Source organism: Urocitellus parryii, chromosome 7 (genome assembly GCF_045843805.1).
Source record: "Urocitellus parryii isolate mUroPar1 chromosome 7, mUroPar1.hap1, whole genome shotgun sequence".
Classification (NCBI taxonomy): domain Eukaryota; kingdom Metazoa; phylum Chordata; class Mammalia; order Rodentia; family Sciuridae; genus Urocitellus; species Urocitellus parryii.
This window is the reverse complement of record NC_135537.1, coordinates 128,640,108-128,660,226: the sequence shown is the minus strand read 5'-3', so window position 1 is coordinate 128,660,226 and position 20,119 is coordinate 128,640,108. Positions and strand designations below refer to the sequence as shown.

At 46.9% G+C, this 20,119-nt stretch overlaps 2 protein-coding genes across 3 annotated transcripts in view; both read right to left on the bottom strand.

Moving 5' to 3' along the window:
• Positions 1-817: 817 nt before the first annotated feature.
• On the bottom strand, positions 818-2,701 carry Mfsd6l (major facilitator superfamily domain containing 6 like). The gene has a single exon (XM_026390684.2). It carries the CDS (start codon positions 2,699-2,701, stop codon positions 908-910), a length of 1,794 nt encoding a protein of 597 aa, XP_026246469.2. The 3' UTR covers positions 818-907.
• A 2,624-nt stretch (positions 2,702-5,325) lies between these two features.
• Positions 5,326-20,119, bottom strand: part of Pik3r6 (phosphoinositide-3-kinase regulatory subunit 6) — a 39,888-nt gene continuing 25,094 nt past the window's right edge. For both annotated transcript variants that reach the window (XM_026390604.2, XM_026390603.2), the window contains exons 14-19: positions 19,532-19,619; positions 19,149-19,219; positions 18,560-18,650; positions 16,027-16,142; positions 6,428-6,540; positions 5,326-5,938 (exon numbers count right to left, since the gene is read on the bottom strand). In XM_026390604.2, coding sequence (XP_026246389.2) covers positions 5,782-5,938; positions 6,428-6,540; positions 16,027-16,142; positions 18,560-18,650; positions 19,149-19,219; positions 19,532-19,619 — 636 coding nt within the window. In that variant the 3' untranslated portion in view covers positions 5,326-5,781. The remainder of the gene's footprint in view (positions 5,939-6,427; positions 6,541-16,026; positions 16,143-18,559; positions 18,651-19,148; positions 19,220-19,531; positions 19,620-20,119) is intronic.

Genomic DNA, 20,119 nt, shown 5'->3' with positions numbered 1-20,119 from the left:
TGCTCCAGTGTAAACATGGATAATGATTCTAAGGATCCTTTCCCTGGTGACATACATATTTGAGAGTATGAATGAAACTTATTAACCCCCAACACACAGTACTGCCCCATCATTTTCTCCCATAGGGAACTTAAGCACTGGGGTGAGTGTGGGTGCTCTATATGGGGAGAGAGTTGGGTGTCTACTGCTACTCCTTTCTGGCCCCAGCGGCCCCAGCATGGTTTTTATAGGATCAGGCCTCTATGATCCATGGGACTGCCCATGGCTCATCTAAGTCAGTCACCCTGCCTGGCCATTGTATCTGGCAGGCCTTTTTTTGCCTTACTGGCACCTCCATTTTGAATGGATCACTTCAGCCATTGCTGGATCCAACAGCACCAGAATCGGTGCAACTGAAGCTCCTATAAAACTTCTCCATCAAAATACATTGAAAAAGCTAGGTGCAGTAGTGCACATCTGTAATCCCAGAAATTTGGGAGGCTGAGGCAGGAGGATCACAAGTTTGAGGCCAGCTTGGGCAACTTAGCAAGGCCCTGTCTCAAAATAAAAAAAATAAATAAATAAATAAAAAGGGCTGGTGAGAGGGCTCAGTGTTAGAGTGCCCCTTGGTTTAATCCCCCAGTACCAAAAAAAAAAAAAAAAGTGAATACAAAAGAATGTTTTAAAGCAAATGTATTCTTCCTCCATTATTTTAAAGCTGCAAAAAAAAAAAAAAAAAAGAGTCAAATCTCTTTTTACTACAAAAGTAAAGAAAATCATGCAACGAGATGATCCATTTGGGCCTTTGGCATTGACGTGCCTCCTCATCCCCAAGGCTCCCGGTATTCCAGGGCAGGATTCTGTCCTCAGCAGACAGTTTTGTCCGATCTGTTAGTCCCTTCCCAGATCCAAGCACTGAGCCCTCCTCTCAGCCCTTCCAGTCTGAGTGCTCCTCCCTCATGGCCTTCACTAGCCAGTCCCGTTCTGAGCCCTGCTCAGAGTCGCTGGTGTCACCTCCCTCCACAGTCAGCAGCTTTGAGTAGTTGATCTTCCGGTCTTGGGGCAGCCTCAGCTGGACAGACAGGAACAGGGCTAACCAGAGCAACAGGAGCACACAGCAGGCCTGGTAGAGCACAGCCAGGCCGAAGTGCATGGCCACGAAGCCCCCCACGAAGCTGCCCAGGCTACAGCCACCACCGTAAAAGTGACTTCGGAACATGGTACTCAGAGGCCTCTCTGTGCCAGGGGAGGCCAGGTCCTCTATGGAGGCCCCCACAGCCCACCACAGAGCACCGCTGCTGACGGCACTCAGGATCTGAACAGGGAGGACAGACCACCAGTTCCAGAGGAAAGAGTAGTAGAGCAGCTGCCCGGCAAGGCAGCCCAGCCCCAGCCCTATCACACCCACCCTGGTCAGTTTCTTAAGCAATGCAGTTTTGAATGGATGGAGCAGAATTTCCCCCAGCAAGCCCAGGGCAATGGAGAAACCCATCACTAACTCTCTGCTGCCATGGTCCATCATGTGCCAGAACAGAAAGTTCTGCACGGTACTGACAACAGCTCCTATCAAAATGACAGTGAGGGCTAGGAGAACCAGGCGGGTGTCGCCCCCGGCAAGAGACAATGCTTTGACCGTTTTGTAGCTGGGCTCCTGACGCCGGTAGATGGGAACAGGAAAGGTAATGCTCACCAGTAAGGCCAGGGTGCTGATCAGCGAATAACCATAGAAATGCACCACACCTGGAGGGCCATTGGTCACCAGGAAGCAGTCCAGCTGCTCCACCAAGACTGCAATGCCACACACACCTGCTGCCATGCCCAGTGATCTCCATATCCACAGGCTTCTGTATCGGTCAGTGGCATCCACAAAATCCAGGTATTCATAAAGGCTGTCGTCTGCCACCTGCTCCAGAGGGGCGGTCAGCAGCTCCCAGAACACCATGAACCCCAGGGAGAGGACGAAAGTCCACCGCAACCCTACCGAAGAGAAGCCAAGGGCTTGAGCTTCTCCTTGGGCAACTGAGGAGTTGGCCACCGTTCCCAGCTCCGGGGCCTCAGGGAGCAAAGTGAGGGTAGTGTTGAAAGCCTCAAAAACATCTTCCCAGGAATTAGCTTTCACCCCTGAAGTGACAGAATGGAGAATCTGGGACATGGTCCTGGCTCCTTCAGTGGAGTCCACTGAGTATCTGTACAGATCACTGAAAATTTCTTGGTCACTTTCACCGGGTCCATTTCTTAAGCCAGAGGCTTCCACCATTCGGGGATCCCTCCTGGCCGGGAGGCTGGGTGCCCCTCCTGCTGAGTGCTTTGAGGCAGACTCTTGGATGGAGATGCCGTTCACAGCTAATGTGACCCCTGTGGGTACCACTGTAGTGGTCACCCTATTGCTTCTGTTACAAGAGTGGTATTCCAGATCTTTGTCCAAGGCTGGGATGAGGACCATGAAGAGGCTGGCTCCTACCGAACCAAACAGCGACACGATCAGAAGCACTCTCCTTTTCTGGTAGCTTTTGGCCAGGAAGGCGCAGAACGGAGCCCAGAAGGCTGCGATCAGGTGCTTGGTTCCCATTAGGATGCCTACCCAGGGCGCGGCCAAGCCCAGCTGTCTCAGGTAGAGGGTCAGGAACGGGGTCACGCAGGCATCCCGGACTCCGCACACCAGGTGGAAAAGCCTGGCCACCCCCAGCGCCCTGCTGACGTCCCACTGGGGGTTCGCGCTCATGGCTGCCCAGCTCCGTCAGACCCGGACCTGCGGAGGGCAGCGCGGGGCGCAGGGCAGGTGTGTCCCCATGTCCCCAGGAGGGAGGCTCGGGGATCCCAGCGCAGAGTTAGCAGGACTGCGCCTCCGGCCTCCGGCGGCGCTGCGGTCACGCGACCAACGGCCACCCCCCCACCCCACGTCCGGCCACTGACCCGGAAGTGGCCCTGCCCCCCAGGGGGCGGTGCGGCGAGGGCGGAGCCGCTGCACCTGCCACGTCCTCCAGCCTCCCGCCCTCACCCCGCCTCCCCCGTGGTGCACAGGTGCACCTGGGGCGTGAGAAGTAGCCTGCAGAGTGCGCTCTGAGCCTGGCCACAGGGCCCCACCTGGCCCCTGGCTGCCCCGCATTGCCCAGGAACTTGAGCTAAATTCCTGGATTGTTTCTAGCGAGTAAAAACTTTCATGGTCAAACTGGGGGTGGGAGAGCAAAAATGGAATGAATGATATCCATGAGTCTCCTCCCTCTCTCATCTTCTTCAGGTCTTTGCTAAATGCCCCCTGATCAATGACCACCCATAGGGATCATTCCTGTCCTCCCTAAGTGAAATTGCCAAGCCCTTACCGCCATCCCCAAGACTCACACTCCTGTGGTTTATTTTTCTCTATAGCACTTCACCATCAGATGCACTACAATTTCTATTTCTCGTGTTTACCTTGCTTATTGTGTTTGCATCACAATCAAAGTTTCAGGAAGGCAGCGGTTTTTGTTCCCAGAACTGCACGTGAGCTGCCTCTGGAAGAGTTGTGACTTATGGGTGACACAATTTATTTCAGCCAGAACAATCCTGTAATAGGACTGACAGCTGAGGGCAGTCAGATCCAGTCCTGATGGTGCACCAGAGCTCCAGAACAGTATTAGGTACTGGCTAGTTTAAAATCTATACCAAAGGTAGGCCAGTTGCTGTGTTTGTAAGTATTCACTCCAGAGGTGCTTGGTTAGCATTTAATCAAAATGCCACACTCCGGAGGCAGCTACTACAAGCACTTCAACAATCATAGATCAACAGAAGTGGCTTCATTTATTAGCCTAGTTTTTCATTGCCAAAATTAGTGGTGCCCAAGGGTGTCACGTGGACTGGGTACAATTATTTTTTTTTTCCAGAAGCATTGCCTCTTTCACTTGAATAGGGCAGAAGAATCTAGACATTCAAGCAGTGCAAACCCTTTGGAAGAGTGCCAAAGTGGCCCAGTGTCCAGACACTGATTCAGTAAACTTCTCATAGGACTTGTGCTCCAAGCAGGTAATTTGGCTGTGGGTTGGGTGGGGGCTGTGGCCATCACCTTGCCATTATCTCTATGTGTAGCAGAATTTGGTCAAGACTTGCTTTCATTGTAAATTGGTAGAGAGGCTTCTGGGAAAGAGGTTCAAAGCCCTCACCTAACCTTAACAACTGGTAAACTCTGCAGATGTTTGCTTAAAAGCCTAGTGGTTGTGAATGCTCAAATTGATATGAATCAGTTTATATCACACCAATGCAGAAAAAATAAAATCTAACAACTTCTAGGTAAATGCACCAAATTCAGTCATCTCTGTAGTCATTTCAAGTTTTAAAAAACTCAGTTCCACTGAGAACTGTCGCTAGTCCCTTTCCTCTCCAGGTGCCACAGAAAGCAGCTTCAGTGGAAGCCATAACATCCATCGGCGACTCCATCTTGACCTGTCCTGGACTGATATGTCCTAGGAGGCATGCAACCTGCCCTACCACTTTCCGTCTGCTACCCAAATCAGGCCTCCAGGTGCCATGCTTCACACTGCTGCCCACAGATGCACCCATTTCTCTTTGAGATTCCTTGGCTGTGTCTGTTTCTCGCTGAGGAAGTCTTTGCCTGCTTCCCATGCCCCGTGGAGGCACAGAGACATGCCCTTGGTCCATCTATACCCCAGATAGCTCTTCTTACATCCATCTCCTTGACCCTGAGAATGTGCCCTGGATCTTGCCCCCACTCTAGGACAACTAGACCAAAAAATGAAGTGCCCACCTCTCTACTCTTGAATCCCCAAACTTCAGAGGGATTCTTCCACCATCTCCACCCTCATGGCCAGCATCCCTGGGGAACTCCACACAGGTGACAGGGTTGGGCTCAAGTCCAAGCTTTTGTGTTCTCTCTCTGTTATTTTCTCCCCCCATCCCATACCTAGTTCTGGGGCTGTTACTTTGGCTGTGTCATCGATCTTTTATATTTTACTCCTGAATATAATTTTTTAAAAAATTCAAATGGCAAGAATGTTGATGTCCTTAATTCCTGGCTCCTCTGAAACTATCCTGCTTTCCTACTTCTATTTGGGGACAATGCTGGTCAGGAGAGTCCTTAAATTAATAAGAATGAGAGGAGAAAGGGGCAGAGTGACAGAACATATCAGTTAATACTTCACCAAACCATTATCTAGCCTAAGTGGGTCCAATTGGTTGTATTAGGTACTGCTGCCCCTCCCCACAGATTTTTATTAAAATGCAAATATCACCAGGTATTAGATGAAAGCAGAAACACTTTAATGTACATTTATTGACTCTGTCATTTCCACCTCCACCCGGAGAGGCCCCCCTCCTGGGCATAGATGAGGTGAGTAGTGGCCCAAGAAGGAAGGGAACAGACTCAGGAGGGCACAGGTGCAGTTGTGTGTATCTACTTTTGATTTTCCCCTTGGCCACAGGGATCCAGCCAAAACAGTAGCTCTGACCTTGGTTTTCAGAGGTGGGTGGGGGGCTCATGTGGGCAAAGACAGTGGGAGAAGTAGGAGTTGGAAATAAATGCAGGTATGGATGTTTATGTGACAAGCTAAGCTATGTATGGGTACTTTCATGATGTCACAGTCTTGCTGGGTGATCCCCTGGCCTTGGCGTGGGCCCTGCTCCGCCACATACTCCACAGCCAAGCTCTGTGCACTCCCAGGCTCTCACTGTCTCCTGGTCAAAGCCAGAGCTGCCCAGTGGAGCCAGGCCTTGTTCTGACTGTGGGTAAGTCCTGGAGGGCTGGAGGGGTAGTGTTTTTCTTCTTCTTGGGCCTATCGTCCTTAGACCCAGCTCTTCTGCTGCCCCAGTGACTCACTGGACGATGCCGGAGAATGTGTTAATGGGCATCAGAAGGGATTTGGGCTTGGCTTTGGCCATTTCCATCTCCTTCTGCCCTTGTAAACTGAGCCATGACGTCTTGGACTTCTGGGCCCTGGAACGAGGCTCTGGGCAGGGACCAACCTCGAATCTGTGGTGGGGAGAGACCATGTCAGGGCACCCATGTCAGGGATCAGATCTGCCCTGGATGTTTGAAAAGCAGATCTGTTAATGTAGGGTATAGAGGAGGGTAATGCAGAAGGAAGAGGAAAATTCTAGAGGAGGAGAATATGAGCCCGGGCTGCCCAGAGGATCCAGTCACCTGTGTGTCTGTCTGCCTTCCTTACCTAAACACACCTCGGTGGGGAAAACCTGGAAAGCTGGCAATAACTGGGACACAGATGCCCCAGGAGGGTAGCATGTGTGGGAGGGGCCAGTGCCAGCAGAGGGGGTTGGATCAGTGATAGCCATTCATTGGCCTCTTCTTCCTGGGTTTAAGTCACGGGGCAGTGGTGGAAGCCCGTGCCCAGGCTCTGCCTCTGAGGAGATATCTGAGACTAGCAGTAGAAGATGGCATGAGCTGGCTCCTGCTTTGGTCTGTGCCATGGGGCCTGGAGCCCTAGGGGTGGGCCCAGCTCACCTGACCACATCCCTGAAGGTACGCCGACTGTCCTTGTCCAGTGACAGAGTCAGCAGCTTCTGTTCCTGGCTCTGGATCTGGATGTTGGATGTCCGGAAGGTATTTGTCACTGTCTGTAAGAGAGAGAGCTCATGAGTGTCACCTTTGCTCGGTGGATGTCCCTGCCGACATCTCCTATCTTGGAATCTGGTGTGTTTCTTCGGTCCTGCCCACAGGGTAGGACCCTGGCTCTCTTTCTGCAAGTGACTCTGAGCAGTGATAATCCTACATTAACTGCCTCCTGGTTGCCTTTGGATCGTGCATGGTTTCTGCAATTTTTTTCCCCAATCTTAAACCTGAAACCTGAATGGAAATTGGAATGCTGTGGATGATGTGTGTGCCAGATTATTGAGTGATATGAGTTAGAGGGTTGATCAATAAGCATTTTCCAGTCACCTCCTGTATGTTGCTATGTGTAGAATCGGGGAGTTTTTCAGAGGGTTTATAAGTCCTGGCCCTAGTTCTCAGCATTAAATTATGCACAAAATTATTTAAATGGGGCATAGAGAGAGGGTCCAGAAAGCAACCAAGTACACAAATCTCAGACCAGGCCAAAGTAAAGCAGGCCCCAGGCATCTTTCCAATCCTCCACCCGAGAGGGCTGCTCTGGAGACCGTGGCGTAGAGGACTTGGAGCATTGTGGGTACAGGTGGGACTTTCAGAGGGCTTTTCTGTGTCTCTGATCCCTTCCACACATGGGTAGCAGCTCTGGGTAATTTGCAGCCCCAGAACTCTGATGTTGCAAGAGTCAATTCTCAATCCTTGCCGTTCATAAGAACCACACATAAGATTAGAGATCCTTGAGTTGATTGTGGATGCAGAGCCGAGAACCATGGGTCAACCCACTATTCCATTGTCAGATAGCAACAGCAACCTGAACCATGTCTGGGAATGTCATCTGAACATTTACAGTTGGGGTAGGTCAGCCAGAAGTCTGCAGGCAGAGTGTGCAAGAATCTCCCAGGAGGAGAGTCTAAGCAGTCTCTAAACCAGATTGCCCAGGTTCTAATCCTGTCTCTTCCATTTACTAGCTGTGTGATTTAGGACATGTTTCTTAATCTCTCTGTGCTATTTAGAAAAAAAAATATGGCGATAATAGCAATTACTTTGTAGGACTATTCTGAACATTAACTGATATAGCATATGTAAATTTTTGGATCAGTGCCTGATATGATAAGAACTGTAAGAATGGTGACCATTTATTATTATTATTATTATTATTATTTATAATTTTCCAAGGAGCCAAGTGTGAACAGAGGTCTCAGTGATGAAGCCTCAGTTGTCATGAGTGTACGTGGGGTTCCCACTGTGGATTCTTTTTCTCTTTGGTTTGTCTCCTAGCCTATGCCCCCTTCTACCACCACCCCATCCTCAGACATGTCAATCTGAACAGGTGACTTGTGAGTGAAGTCAGAAAGATTTACCCAAACCTTCATGGGTGGCAAGGAGGACCCCATGACAGAGGGTGACAAAGGAGAGTGGGGACTTCTCCTGGCTTTGTAACAGAAACTGAAGCAGCTTTGGTGCTTTGGGCCTCTCAGCCACAGGGATGGGGTTGCTTGTGGACAGTGGGTGAGGGGGCATTGAAACCTAGTGGGCGCTTGGCGGACAGCTAACTGGGTTCCTGTCAGCATTGGGATATCACCAGGAATCTTCCAGAAATTTCTGGAGATATTGTAGGGGGTTGGAATTCTTATTGAACTGGGGCTGGAGGAAAGCCAGGTACATTCAGTTGGTGGCAGTTAATGGGACCATGCTTGAACTACATCTGGTGGGAAGACTGAGGCCAGGGGGGATCAGTGTGACCGGCTTAAGGTTGCACAGTAGTGTGGGGCCCAGCTTGCCGACTCCCAGCTAAGTGCTCATTGCCCTGCATCAGGCTGCTCCAGGTGTGTCTAGCAGGACCTGGGTTTCCATGTCCCCACTCAGGACCTGGCCCTGTCCTCTTTATAACAATTGCAGTCTCAGGGCATCCTTCCACCTGCCCACAGTGTCAGCAGGTGCCTTTTCTTTCTCCTTTGTGTTTTGCAGCTTAGACACACCTTTCCTGCTGGACTTTGTCCCATGAGGACCACAAGATGGTCAGGAGTCTTGGACTGTAGTTTATAAATGTGGCAATGGTGGATGCCCGTGGAAAGGGTCAGATGCAGAACTTGCAAAGGGTGCACGTCCCCACAAGATGAGGGGGTGGGCAAAATGCTGCTAACGGCTTCCTGTTCTTTTCGATCACTTCTTGCTTTCCAAACCCCCAAGCCCCAATTCTTATGTTCTTGCCTTATTCGCCATTGCTGTCCTCTGTCAAACTTGCAGTTCAGCCAATGTCACATCTTTGCTGATCCTTAAACTCACCAGGCCAGTCCCCATGCCCTTGCCCATGTTGTTCTCTGAGCTGCAGCTACAGCTTTGCTACAGCTCAACCACGAACTTCCTCTTACTGACCAATGTTTACTACTTTCTGAGCCATTTGGACAGGAGATGCTTATGAACCCACCTGGCTTCCAAGAGGAAAGCACAGGTACTGGAATTCCCCCCACCCCAGTAAATCAGTTCAAAGACAAAAGGGAACTTGCCAAGGTGATAAATTTAGATGTTCAGAAAGCCCCTGACCAAGGTTGTTTAAAGAGGTCATTGAAAACAGAAGTAAGGAACTGACTTTGAAAGAGGAAATGCAACATAAGAGTAAACGGGTCCACTGGGGAGCTTAAAGCTTAAACATCATGCTACCCTATGGGAAGGCAGATCTCTCCGCCAACCCGAGCTCTCCTACAGTGGGTGGGTGCTCAGAGGAAGTGGGCTTCTGGTTCTGGGATGTCACAGAGGGAGGACTGGTAAACATCTGGTGAAACTGTTGGGTGCCAGACACACTGAGTGCTCGGGGAACAGGGAGGATTAAGACCAGGGACCTGAGCCCATGGACCCCCTAAACTGTGGTGCCATTTCCAGAGTTGCAAATGGCTGTGTCTCCAGGAAGATAAAGCAGATTATCGAGGTGGGGCCTCTAGCTCACCAAGGAGTGGGGAGAGAGGCCAGAATGTGGAGGGAAGAGGAGCATCCAGACAGGCCTCCCAGGGAGATGAGTCTCTCATTTTGCAGGATGAGGAGTTACAAAAAGAAGGTGTGAAAGAAGAAGGGAGGAAAGGGGTTTCTGGGCAGATAGCATAAGCAAGGGTTCCAGAACACTTCCAAATCCCTTGGCAGAGAAGACCTGAAAGGAGAGGCCAAAGCTGCAGATGGAGAGGAAGAGGAGCCCCATAGAGCCAGCCTGTCTTCCCTCCCTCCCTCCTTTCCCAGCCTCGGCTGCTCTACCACTGAGCTATGCCCCCAGACCTTTTTACTTTTTATTTTGACACAGGGTTGCACTGAGTTACCTTGAATTTGCAATCCTCCTGCCTCAACCACCTGAGTAACTGGGATGATAGCCATGCACCATCACATCTGGCTCTGGAAATCTTTCTGCCCTTGGAGAATGAGAAATGATGGAAGGGTTCCAAGAGTGGAGTGACATGTCAGAATTCTGTTTTAGAAAGATGACTTAGGCAGAGATGTGGAAAGTGGGCTTAAGGAGCATGGGAATGGTGTTAGGGAGACCACCTGGAAGGCTACCATATTTGTGTAGCAAAAAAAAAGAGATGGATGAAGGTCTGGACCTTGGGTAACCAACTGGTTCTGATTTGCCTGGAACTTTCCTGGACTGGCCTAAGTCCTTGTAAGTGGGTTTGATAATCCAGGGAACAAGAGAAAAAGTGGGACATGGAAGATTTAGAGGACAGTAATTATTTAAGGAACTGATTTAGGAAAACGAATTCAGGGAAACAGGCCAAAATATGATGGTCAGATATAAAGAAGAAAAACAAGACAATGGCATCTCGGATTTTATGTATTTAGGATCCTTAAAGACTTGGTGAACGTGATTTTTGTTCCCATGGTGGAATTCATTCAAAATTGACCAATGTAATATACAACGGGGAGAAATATCTATGACAGTGCTAGAAGCCGGCTTCACTGGAGTACTAACATTTAAGTATAATTTCTAATATATACATCTTTTTACTTAAAGGTAACCACTGATAGAAAAAGAAGTACATATCACTTTCAGATCATCTGCAGGGAAGGAGGAAAAGAGCAAGTAAAACCTGAGGAATATAACATAAAGAAACAGCAAAGGACATTCAAAAAACCAGAAAGCACAGCATAAGATGGCAGAGTAGGGGCTGGGGCTGGGGCTCAGCGGTAGAGCACTCGCCTCGAATGTGTGAGACCCTGGGTTTGATCCTCAGCACCACATAAAAAATAAATAAGTGAAATAAAAGTATTGTGTCCAACTGCAACTAAAACAATTAAATATTAAAAAAAAGATGGCAGAGTAAAGGTCAAATAGCACATAAAGTTACCCATGGATTAAACTTTCACTTGTTGAAAAAACCAAATGTTTCACAACCATGAGAATATACTTAATTCACATCCCTGAGCTACACACTTAAAGACAACCAAGGTGGTACATTTTGTGTTACATTCTTTTTTATCCTATAAAACAAAAACAAAGCAAAAAGACTTCAGACTGAGTCTGAACAAAACTCAATTGTATGCTATTTACTAGAGGCATATCTAAAATAAAAATTAAAATGTTGGGCTGGAGCTGGGGCTCAGTGGTAGAGTGTTTGCCTAGCATGTGTGAGGCACTGGGTTCGATCCTCAGCACAACATAAAAATAAATCAAATAAAGGTCTTGTGTCCATCAACAACTAAAAAAAAAAATTCTAAAAATATTTTTTAAAATAAAGGGATGAGGATTTCTGATTTCAAAATGGCAAAGTACATATTGTCTCACTTTCCTCCTCTTGGAATCCACCTCCAAACAAGGAGGTGCATCATTGATGAGAGCTGAAGACATCTGCAGTTCTGTACCACAACACCGTGGTAGAGAAATGGCAATGGAAACTTACCATAGAAGAGGAAGGTCAAACACAAGGACCAAGATTCTGGACAGCAAAGGGTATGGGCTGGAGGCTCTCAGCTCTGCAGCTGGTAGGAATGAGGAGAAACTGACAAAATCCTTCAGGTTCTCATTTGCCCTGGACGGCCCAGCCACAAGCCCTCTCCCTATCTGAGAGGTCAGAGAAACAGCCAGAGACTCAACTTGGGGACATCACCGATGGAGGGGGATGCAGGGAAGGGCTGTGCTCCAGCAGGTGGAGTATGTGGAAGTCTGCTCACAGCATGGTGAGATTCCTGGGGCCTTGCCCAACCCTGGTCCAGAGTGACACCCAGCAGCAGTAACCTCCCCAAGGCAGAAGCCTAAAGGACTCTTCTGGAAAAACAAAGCTATCCTGGGAAAGAGACTGCAGATACTCATGTTTGGGTTTCCCCCATGGAATGGACCATGATCATCTGATTGCCCACCATAAGGTCTACCATTGACTCAGCTTTTTAGAGCTTCACTCTTGAATTTGAACAGATATTTGGAGACAGCCTTACAGAGAAGAGGGTGGAAAGGGGGGGAGGGAGAAAAGAGAAGAGACGAGAAAGAAGAAGCCAACAAAAACAGGATTCAGAGGAAACAGACACCATTCAGGAAGCAGAAGAAAATTTCAAATAAACCATAATTATTATCTTCAGAGAGACAGGACACTGCATGTGGGCAGCAGAATTACTACTAAAATGAATAACAAAAACAAAGAAGATTTTTTGAACTTTGAACATCCAATAAATTAATTGGAAGAAAACTCCACCAAAGTCAAAGAAATGACAAATAACCCAGAGAGAGAAGTTGAGAAAAATCAGAGGATCCATCTAGGAAGCTTAACATTTCCATATTTGTAGTCCCAGAAAGAGCAAAGAAATAAAGGGAAGGGAATTTTAAAAAGTTGTATTAGAGACTATCTCAGAATGGAAATATACAAAATCTGCAGATTGGAAATGTCCATCAAAAGTCCAAAATAATGAAGGACGATAAGATGCCAGAGTCCTTTAGGCAATGAAATATCTAAAGTTTCCAGAGAGAAAAAACACAAGAACCAGTTACATGCAGAGACTGGGCATAAGGCATCATATTTTACAACAGCAATATCAGAAAAGATTTTTAAAAATTCAAATTCAAAGGAATCAAAAATAGAATTAACAAAATCAAAAGCATGGTGAGAAGGTCAACAAATCCCTCTTTGGTTTTGGACAGAGGAAGTGGAAAAATAATTTTAACTTATAGATGATGGTTATATAATGTGTTTTCTTTCACAAGCACCATACTTTGTGTTCTATAGATAGACAGCACATCTATGTTTTGTTGTCAAAGGATATTTAAAGATTCATCATGTTCCAGGCAATGAAGAAAATGTCAATAAATTTCAAAGAAGTCAAAGTATGTCATTCAGATAGATGCTTTGGCTGCCCAGAGGTTTTGCTAACCTCAGGAATCAGGGGCTCATCAGTGATTCATCAGGAATCACCTCATCAGCCATGGTGGATGGGAGACAAGGCTTTGGGCCCACATGAAGCAGGGATTTGATAACAGATTCCCTTCAAGGATTCTTGAAAGCGACACTCTCACTGAAAGACTGAATTAGAAAAAGGCCCTTCAGCAGAAACAGGAGGGCTTTCCCCCATGGAAGGCTGTCAGCTTTGGCTTGTGCTGTCAGTGAGGAAGAAGTTTTGCCTGAAAATTCTTAGCTCCAAGGCTGTTGATGTGGATTTGGGGTATACATTTACTCTATCTGCATGGTCTAGAAGTTTCTGAGCCAGAAAGTGTTGGAAGCCATGTATAAATTATGGGTTTGTTTGAGCCAACATAAGGCAGGAAGGCTACTTTGCTGGGAAACTGCTGGGTGGAATTCCCTGGTTTGAGAGATCCCAGATCACACTGGTGCCCTGCCTTAGCTCACAGCCCAAGGTTCAAATGCAGCCACCGGAGATGGGTGTAACCAGCCAAGCCCCCAAAACCTGTTTCCCCCACTCTTTTGTTTCCCTCAAGAAGCCTGCCACACTAAAACCTTTTGATATATATTTCCCCTTAAATAAAGGATTGAGGCCTTTTTCAGCTGGTCAGTTCCAGTTCCTATCAGGGCTGGGAGACCCGTCAGGTGCCCCCTCCTTTAAAATCTAAATTCTATCTTTGTCTTTTATTCCTTACTGATTATTTTCAGGCTTTTTAAATTTTCCCAGCCAGTTCACACCTTCAAGCAGGAAAGAGACTCTGTGGTCTTTAGCCAATAATATCACCGGGGCACTTAGCAAGAGCAAAGACAGAATTTTTTTAGGGGGACAGTTTTCCCACCTAGGTTTGCTACAGATAAATCCCCAACAAATATGACACATAACTTAGGAAACAAACAAGGGATTGAACTACCATGGGATCAGTGAACCCAGTCACCAGAAGGATTCATCTCCCAGTAATTACAGAATGTAATTGTACAACTCAGACTATAATGTTTAAAATGAGTAAAGAAAATAAAGAATATTTCTTTACAAGAAAGGAACATGCATGTGGTTTCCATCAATTCTACACCCTCCCCCCAATATTTTAACATTTCTAAAATTAGGAAGTATTTTTGCAATTAGTGTGATAAGAAAGCCTTATTCCTAGTTCAGGAAACATTGTTTCTTTCTTAGTAGTGTACACAATTATGGTATGTCAGACATAGGTCATGGATAATCATGTCAGAAGCAAACATGATTGAAGGAAATTGGAAAATTTTGCTACATCAAAACATAAAGCTATTTTAGGTAAAAAAGAAAAATTAAACAACAAACTTGGAAAAGCATTTCCAAAATATAGGGCAAATAAAGGGTTAACATCCTCATAAAACAGGTACACGGCAGTATTAATACAGGAAATATGAATTATCAATAAATGTAAGAGAACTTTCAATCAGTAATTGGGAAAGACATGTCAATTAAAAATAAATTGACAATCAGATTTGCAAAAATGAAACAAATCAATTTATATATTGATTGTGCTGTGAGGTTGGCATTCACATACAACCATGAGTGGAACTTAGAGAGCAATTTGGCAAAATACATGAAAATTTCTAACATATGGATGTGTTTCAACTGGAAGATTTCATTTCTAGACATTTTTAAAAAGACATATACATGATGTTTAGCACGTATTTAACCCTAAGGAGGTTCCTCACAATATGCCCAGGATAATGAAAAATGAGCACTTCCAGGAATAGCCTATAAACATCATTTCCATAATTATTCAGGCATATATAACCACCATATGATAAATTTTGAATGGAATATATTGAAGGACACAAAACATATTTAATGACATAAAGAAGGTGCCATCAGGATACATACACAGGGCTTTAGTATATTTTTGAATAAAAACATCATTACAGACCATTATGTACTGCAGTTATCAAATTATGTAAAAAATAGAAGAAAAGGCTAGGGGTTGACACCTGAAAATGTTAATAGTCACCCTACACCAGGTAATGGGACTACTAGTGAACTTACTTCTTTGGGTTCTTTTGTATTTCCCCAAATAAATAATGAAACTTTTGTTTGTGGGTTCAGACCTTATCTTGAAAAATGTTCGAGAAACAGAAGGACTGAAAAGTGAACCACTGGTTTTGATAACAGGGAGGTGACTTTGCCACAGTCAAAGCAGATGGTTGTGGGCAGAGAAGTCTGGAAAGGGACTGGAAGCTTCTAGAGGCATCTTTCAAAAGGCTTGACTGAGAAGGGAAGAAAGGTGATACAGCAGGTCCCTGGAGAGGTAGTGGGGTCCCAGCAGAGTTGCTTTGGGGTTTTAGGATTAAAAAAAAAGGCCTGAAAATCTTTACTGGATGTGAAGAAGGAGCAGGAGAGAGAGGAAGAAAGATTTCAAAACAAGAGAAAAAAGAACTGCACACCGGTAGAGGGACTTGAGAGGACAGGAAAGGGTCTGGGTGAGCTGGGAGGTCGTGGATTTGCCAGGGCTTAGCCAACACGGAGGCAGGATTTATTTCAGAAGTTCTCAGCCACAGGGGCATACGGACTGCATAGGCAGCTTGATCTAAAGCTCGTGTCTGCTGGGAGCTGAGGGTGTCAACTTGACCTTGGAGCATGCTGATTACACCTGGACCTAATGAGGGGGCTCCAGGGTCAGGCTGAATAGAGAGTCAAGTTCAGGGAGGCCATCAGATAGGGAGAAAATGGATGGGGTCCCATGTCTCCATCAGTATCAATCAAGGCCAGGTAAAGAAAGGGGCAAGGGGTGGCTGTAGGGGTGACACTGTTGCAAGAGCTGGTTTGAAGTGGTCAAAGGCTGCGCTGGGTTGTTGAGGAGGCTGCTGTATAGTGCCTGGGGTGACTGACTGGATGTGGGTGCACTGTGTGGCTGTCTGGGGAAGTCTTAGGGAGGGCATTGCCTTAAGTTTTCAAGTGCCTTATTTGTACCAGATGGTGCTCCGCATTTCAGATCAATGGGAGAATGGATGATCTCCCGTATGAGGCTCCACTTCAGCAGCAAAGGTAACAAGCCAGTTCCCCCTTTTCTGGATGCGCTCTCCTCGGGGATCCCAGCCACCTACCCCATTCCCATCTGGTTGTCTCCCTGTCCCATTCCTCCCTGTACTTACAGAGAAGGACCTTCCTGCCAGGTTGGAGGACTTGACCACCTCGGTCACAGTGACGTTCAGACATGTGTGGTCCATAACTGGAGCAGCAGTTGGGGGGCAGTGGGGGAACCCTGAAACTGAATGAGATGGGGATGCTAGGAATGAGTGTCCAGGGAAACAGGGGAGTTGGAGATTCTGGTTCCTGAGAAGACAACCATAATAAGCCCACCCTCCTCCCTTCTTCCCTCTTTAGCCCCCTCCCACACCCTGCTTGTCTAACACTTCCTGATTCCATCTTGGTCCTACCCAGTCTCCACGCCTTCCTTATCATCCGTCTTTCTTCTCTGGAAAATCAACAAAGGTTCTGGAAGTTCAGTCCCAGCAACCATATTGTGGACCCAAATCCCTACCCATCAACCTTTCTTCGTCTCTTCTTGCACCCATTTTTTTCAAAGGAAGAAAGTTCTGTTGAACTTCTGTGCAACTATTGGGCTTGTTAAGAATTCAGAGAACACCCTGGCCCAGGTGACAGGTAGGTCGAGGTGTCTAGGAGGGTCTTGGTCCAAAGAGTTGAGAGAGTTTCTTCAACTTTCTCAATAGGGTATAATATGTCAAAAATCATAATTATGTGGCTGCTGCCAGGTTTAACCGCTCCCTGCCAACTACACAGGGTTTTTAGGTGTTTGTGCCTCCAAAGGAAGTTTGGGCATCACCACACCAGTCCTGGGAGGAGACTTGTGAAAGGATACAGTTAACCATGAGGGCTAACATTTATAGTTTGCTATATGCACACAAATTAGTGTCTATTAACTCTATTAAAATCTCTTAGAAATGAAGAGGTTGCAGGTGGCTTGACTAGGGTCACACGGATGACCTTATTGGTAATTGAATAGGAGAGAAAAGATCAAACTTAGCTTCTTCAGTAGCATTTCAGCCTGAAATATTTGTTTTAATTCTATGTTTTTTTTATGGAATATTCCAAAAAAATTTTTTTTTGGTACCAGGACTCTGTCTCTAAATTTTCAATAACTTTGCTGTCATTCTATAGCGACCCTTTTCTGTCTGCTATACATTGTGTTCTTAGAAAAGCATCACAGATTCTCAACTTTTTTGGTATCTGGTGCAAAGAAGAAACTCTAGAAATAATATCCGTTTCTGATAAAATCGCTTCTAGGCAAGTGGAATTTGCAGATGATGTGTGAAACTTTCTTACAGCATACATTCTGTATGTGTACAAAACCTGTACACAACCACTGAGCCACATCCCCTACACTTTTTTATTTACTTATTTTTTATTTTTGAGACAGGGTCTTGCTAAGTTGCTTAGATCCTCACTAAGTTGCTGAAGCTGGCCTTGAACTTGCGATCCTCCTGCTTCAGCCTCCAGAGCTGCTGGGATTACAGGCGTGCACCACTGCGCCCAGCATCATTCATTCATTTTTAAAACAAATGTTAGTGTGTAAAGGAGCACTTCACTTATTCAGCAAATGTTCACTGAATATCTCCTATGAACCTGGACATGGGGTGGGGTACAGGGAATAAAGTTGGGAACAAAATATCTTTCTATGGGAGTGAATTTTCTTGTTTGCTCAGAAGTGATCTTCTAGAAGCATCTGTGGGTCACATCCCTGAAGTGAGTTCTGGCCACCTTAGGGGGGCAGTGTGGAGCAGTGGTGAGGAATGTAGTGTGAAGGTGCCTGACCCTTCCTCAGAGGTCACCTTGGGTAAGTTATTTTCTTTGTTTTAGTTTCCTCTCTAGTAAAATGTTAGTAATACTAGTAATACCTATCTCATGGGGTTAACATGCTTAAAGGAGTTCATGGGTCAAACACAACACACTTCCCCACTTTTATACATGTGTGGAATGGTTGGTAAGTCATGCTACTGTCCTTTCCATTATTCCAGGATACCAGGGATCTCACAGTGAGAGCTAATATTTATAATTTATATGCACATACATTGGTATCTTTTATTATCTCCATTTTTTTTTTTTTTTTTTTTTTGCAGCAGTGTTCCAAAATTTCCACACTCCTGTAATCCCAGTGCTCGGGAGGCTGAAGCAGGACGATGACAAGTTCAAAAACCAACCTCAACAACTTAGTGAGGCCCTAAGAAGTTTAGCGAGACCCTGCTTCAAAAAAATAAAAAAAGGCTGGGGATGTGGCTCAGTGGTTAAGCACCCTTGGGTTCAATCCCTGGTCAAAAAAAAAAAAAAATCCCAAATGCCTAAACATCACAACCCATTCTGCAGGCAGGTCCACTTCAAAGGTGGGAGGTCACCAGCAATCCTTCCTTGAGTCCCTCCAGATGCAGAGGTGCAGCCTCCAGGTCTGTGCCGGAGACTGGGGTACTTGACAGGAAGTCACCTGAGGTCAGGGACCATGCTTCAAACAGCACAGCATGGGGCTCAGCTCACCCCAGCCTGGGTTCTGTGATGGTGGGGATGATGTGGGGTCTCCCTCCCCTGGCTCCCCCTGGCTCCTAGTGCTTGGTTCTCTCCTCTCTTCTCTCCCCACCTTTCCTCTTCTGATCCCTTTTTTTCTTTGCTCCTCACCTTCCGTTTCACTGGCTGGAATGGCCTTCAGGACCAGCCCAGTGGCCCTCAGGTTAACGGTGACCTCTTGGGGCCGGTGGCTGAGCAGAGCCTGGGGAGAGGGGATTGAGCAACAGATGGGGGCTCTCCAGGTGTGCCAGCCCCATGCATCCTCACATGCACAGTCTCACCTCCCCTGGGCTTCCCACACCTGCCCTAAGCCTCTTGTCCATGTCACCGATTCCCAGAAGGGGCCAGCAGAGAGAGGCTTAGTGTGTTACTAGCCCCAGCAAGCACAGTCAGCCTCCCAGTCCCAAAGGAATAAGAGCCCAGTGCCATCAGTGCAAGCACGTGGTCAACGGGGGGAGGAAGAGATTTTTGAGCCAGGGGACAGCGCTCTTGTTTCTTAGATCTCATCATCTCCTGTATTATAAGGTGAACCTTGACCCACCAGGACCTGCAAAACCCTCTGAAGATGTAGAAACTGGTGGCACCTTCCAGAAAGGGGAAGAAGTCTCCTTTGGCTCCATCTGCTTCTCTGTCCCCCACCCCATGTCCCTGAGGCCAGTTCCATCAGGTGTCCCTCCTGGCCGTGTCCACACACACTGACCTTCTGGTAGCACACGGAGAGCTCTGCACCGGGGCCCTCAGCCACACCTCTCCTCCGGGGTGAAAAGCCCTCTGAGGGAAAATGAGCAGAGGCAGGAGATGTGAGATCCCAGCCTCCACCCTGACTTTGCCCCTGGCTGAGGCTGTAGCTGAGCTGCTGGATTGACCAGGTAGCTCTCCCTGGACAGAAGGGCAGCACATGGCGGGTGGGTTCCATGCTGCCTTTCGGTTTGGGGGATCTTGGAGGGAGGGGAGGGCAGACCTGGCATTCAGCAGAGGTGTGGGGTACAGCAGGGGTGGATGAAGTGGTGTCACCGGCTGAGAGGTGGGAGGAAAAGTGTGTGGGAATCATTTTCCTCTGGGAAATGGGAAGTAGATGCTCACCTCTGGGGACCTTGGAGTCTTGAATTTTCACCTTTAGCTCAGTGAGGAAAATGTCCTCTGTCGGGTCCTGGCTCAGGTCACTAAACATCTGAAGAGAGGAAGAGAAGGGAGAGGGGATAGGAGGGAGGGAAGAAAGAGAGGAGATATGGAGAAGGCTGTTTCTGACTCCACAGCCTGAGGATGCCCAGAGAAGGGGCAGGTGTCCCCCACCCAACCTGCCCAATGCTAGATTCTGAGCTGCATGAAATGACTACCTGGGTTTGAATCTATCCCTATCTACAGCAACATGACATATAGCCATGTGTCATGTAACCATATTTTGGTCATCAATAGGATACATATCAGCAGCAGTCCCACAGGATTACAATGGAGCTCAAAAATCCCCATCACCTAGAGAGGCAAGTGCATGGGACAGCATCTTATTCACATGCTGGTGGCAATGCTGGCAGAAAAAAATCTGTGCTGCCAGTCATATAAAGGCATCACACATACAATTATGCATATAGTATTTGAAGATGATTATACATGATTATGCTACTAGGTTGTATATTACACTGTTTTTATTGCTCTTTTAGAGTGTATTCCCTC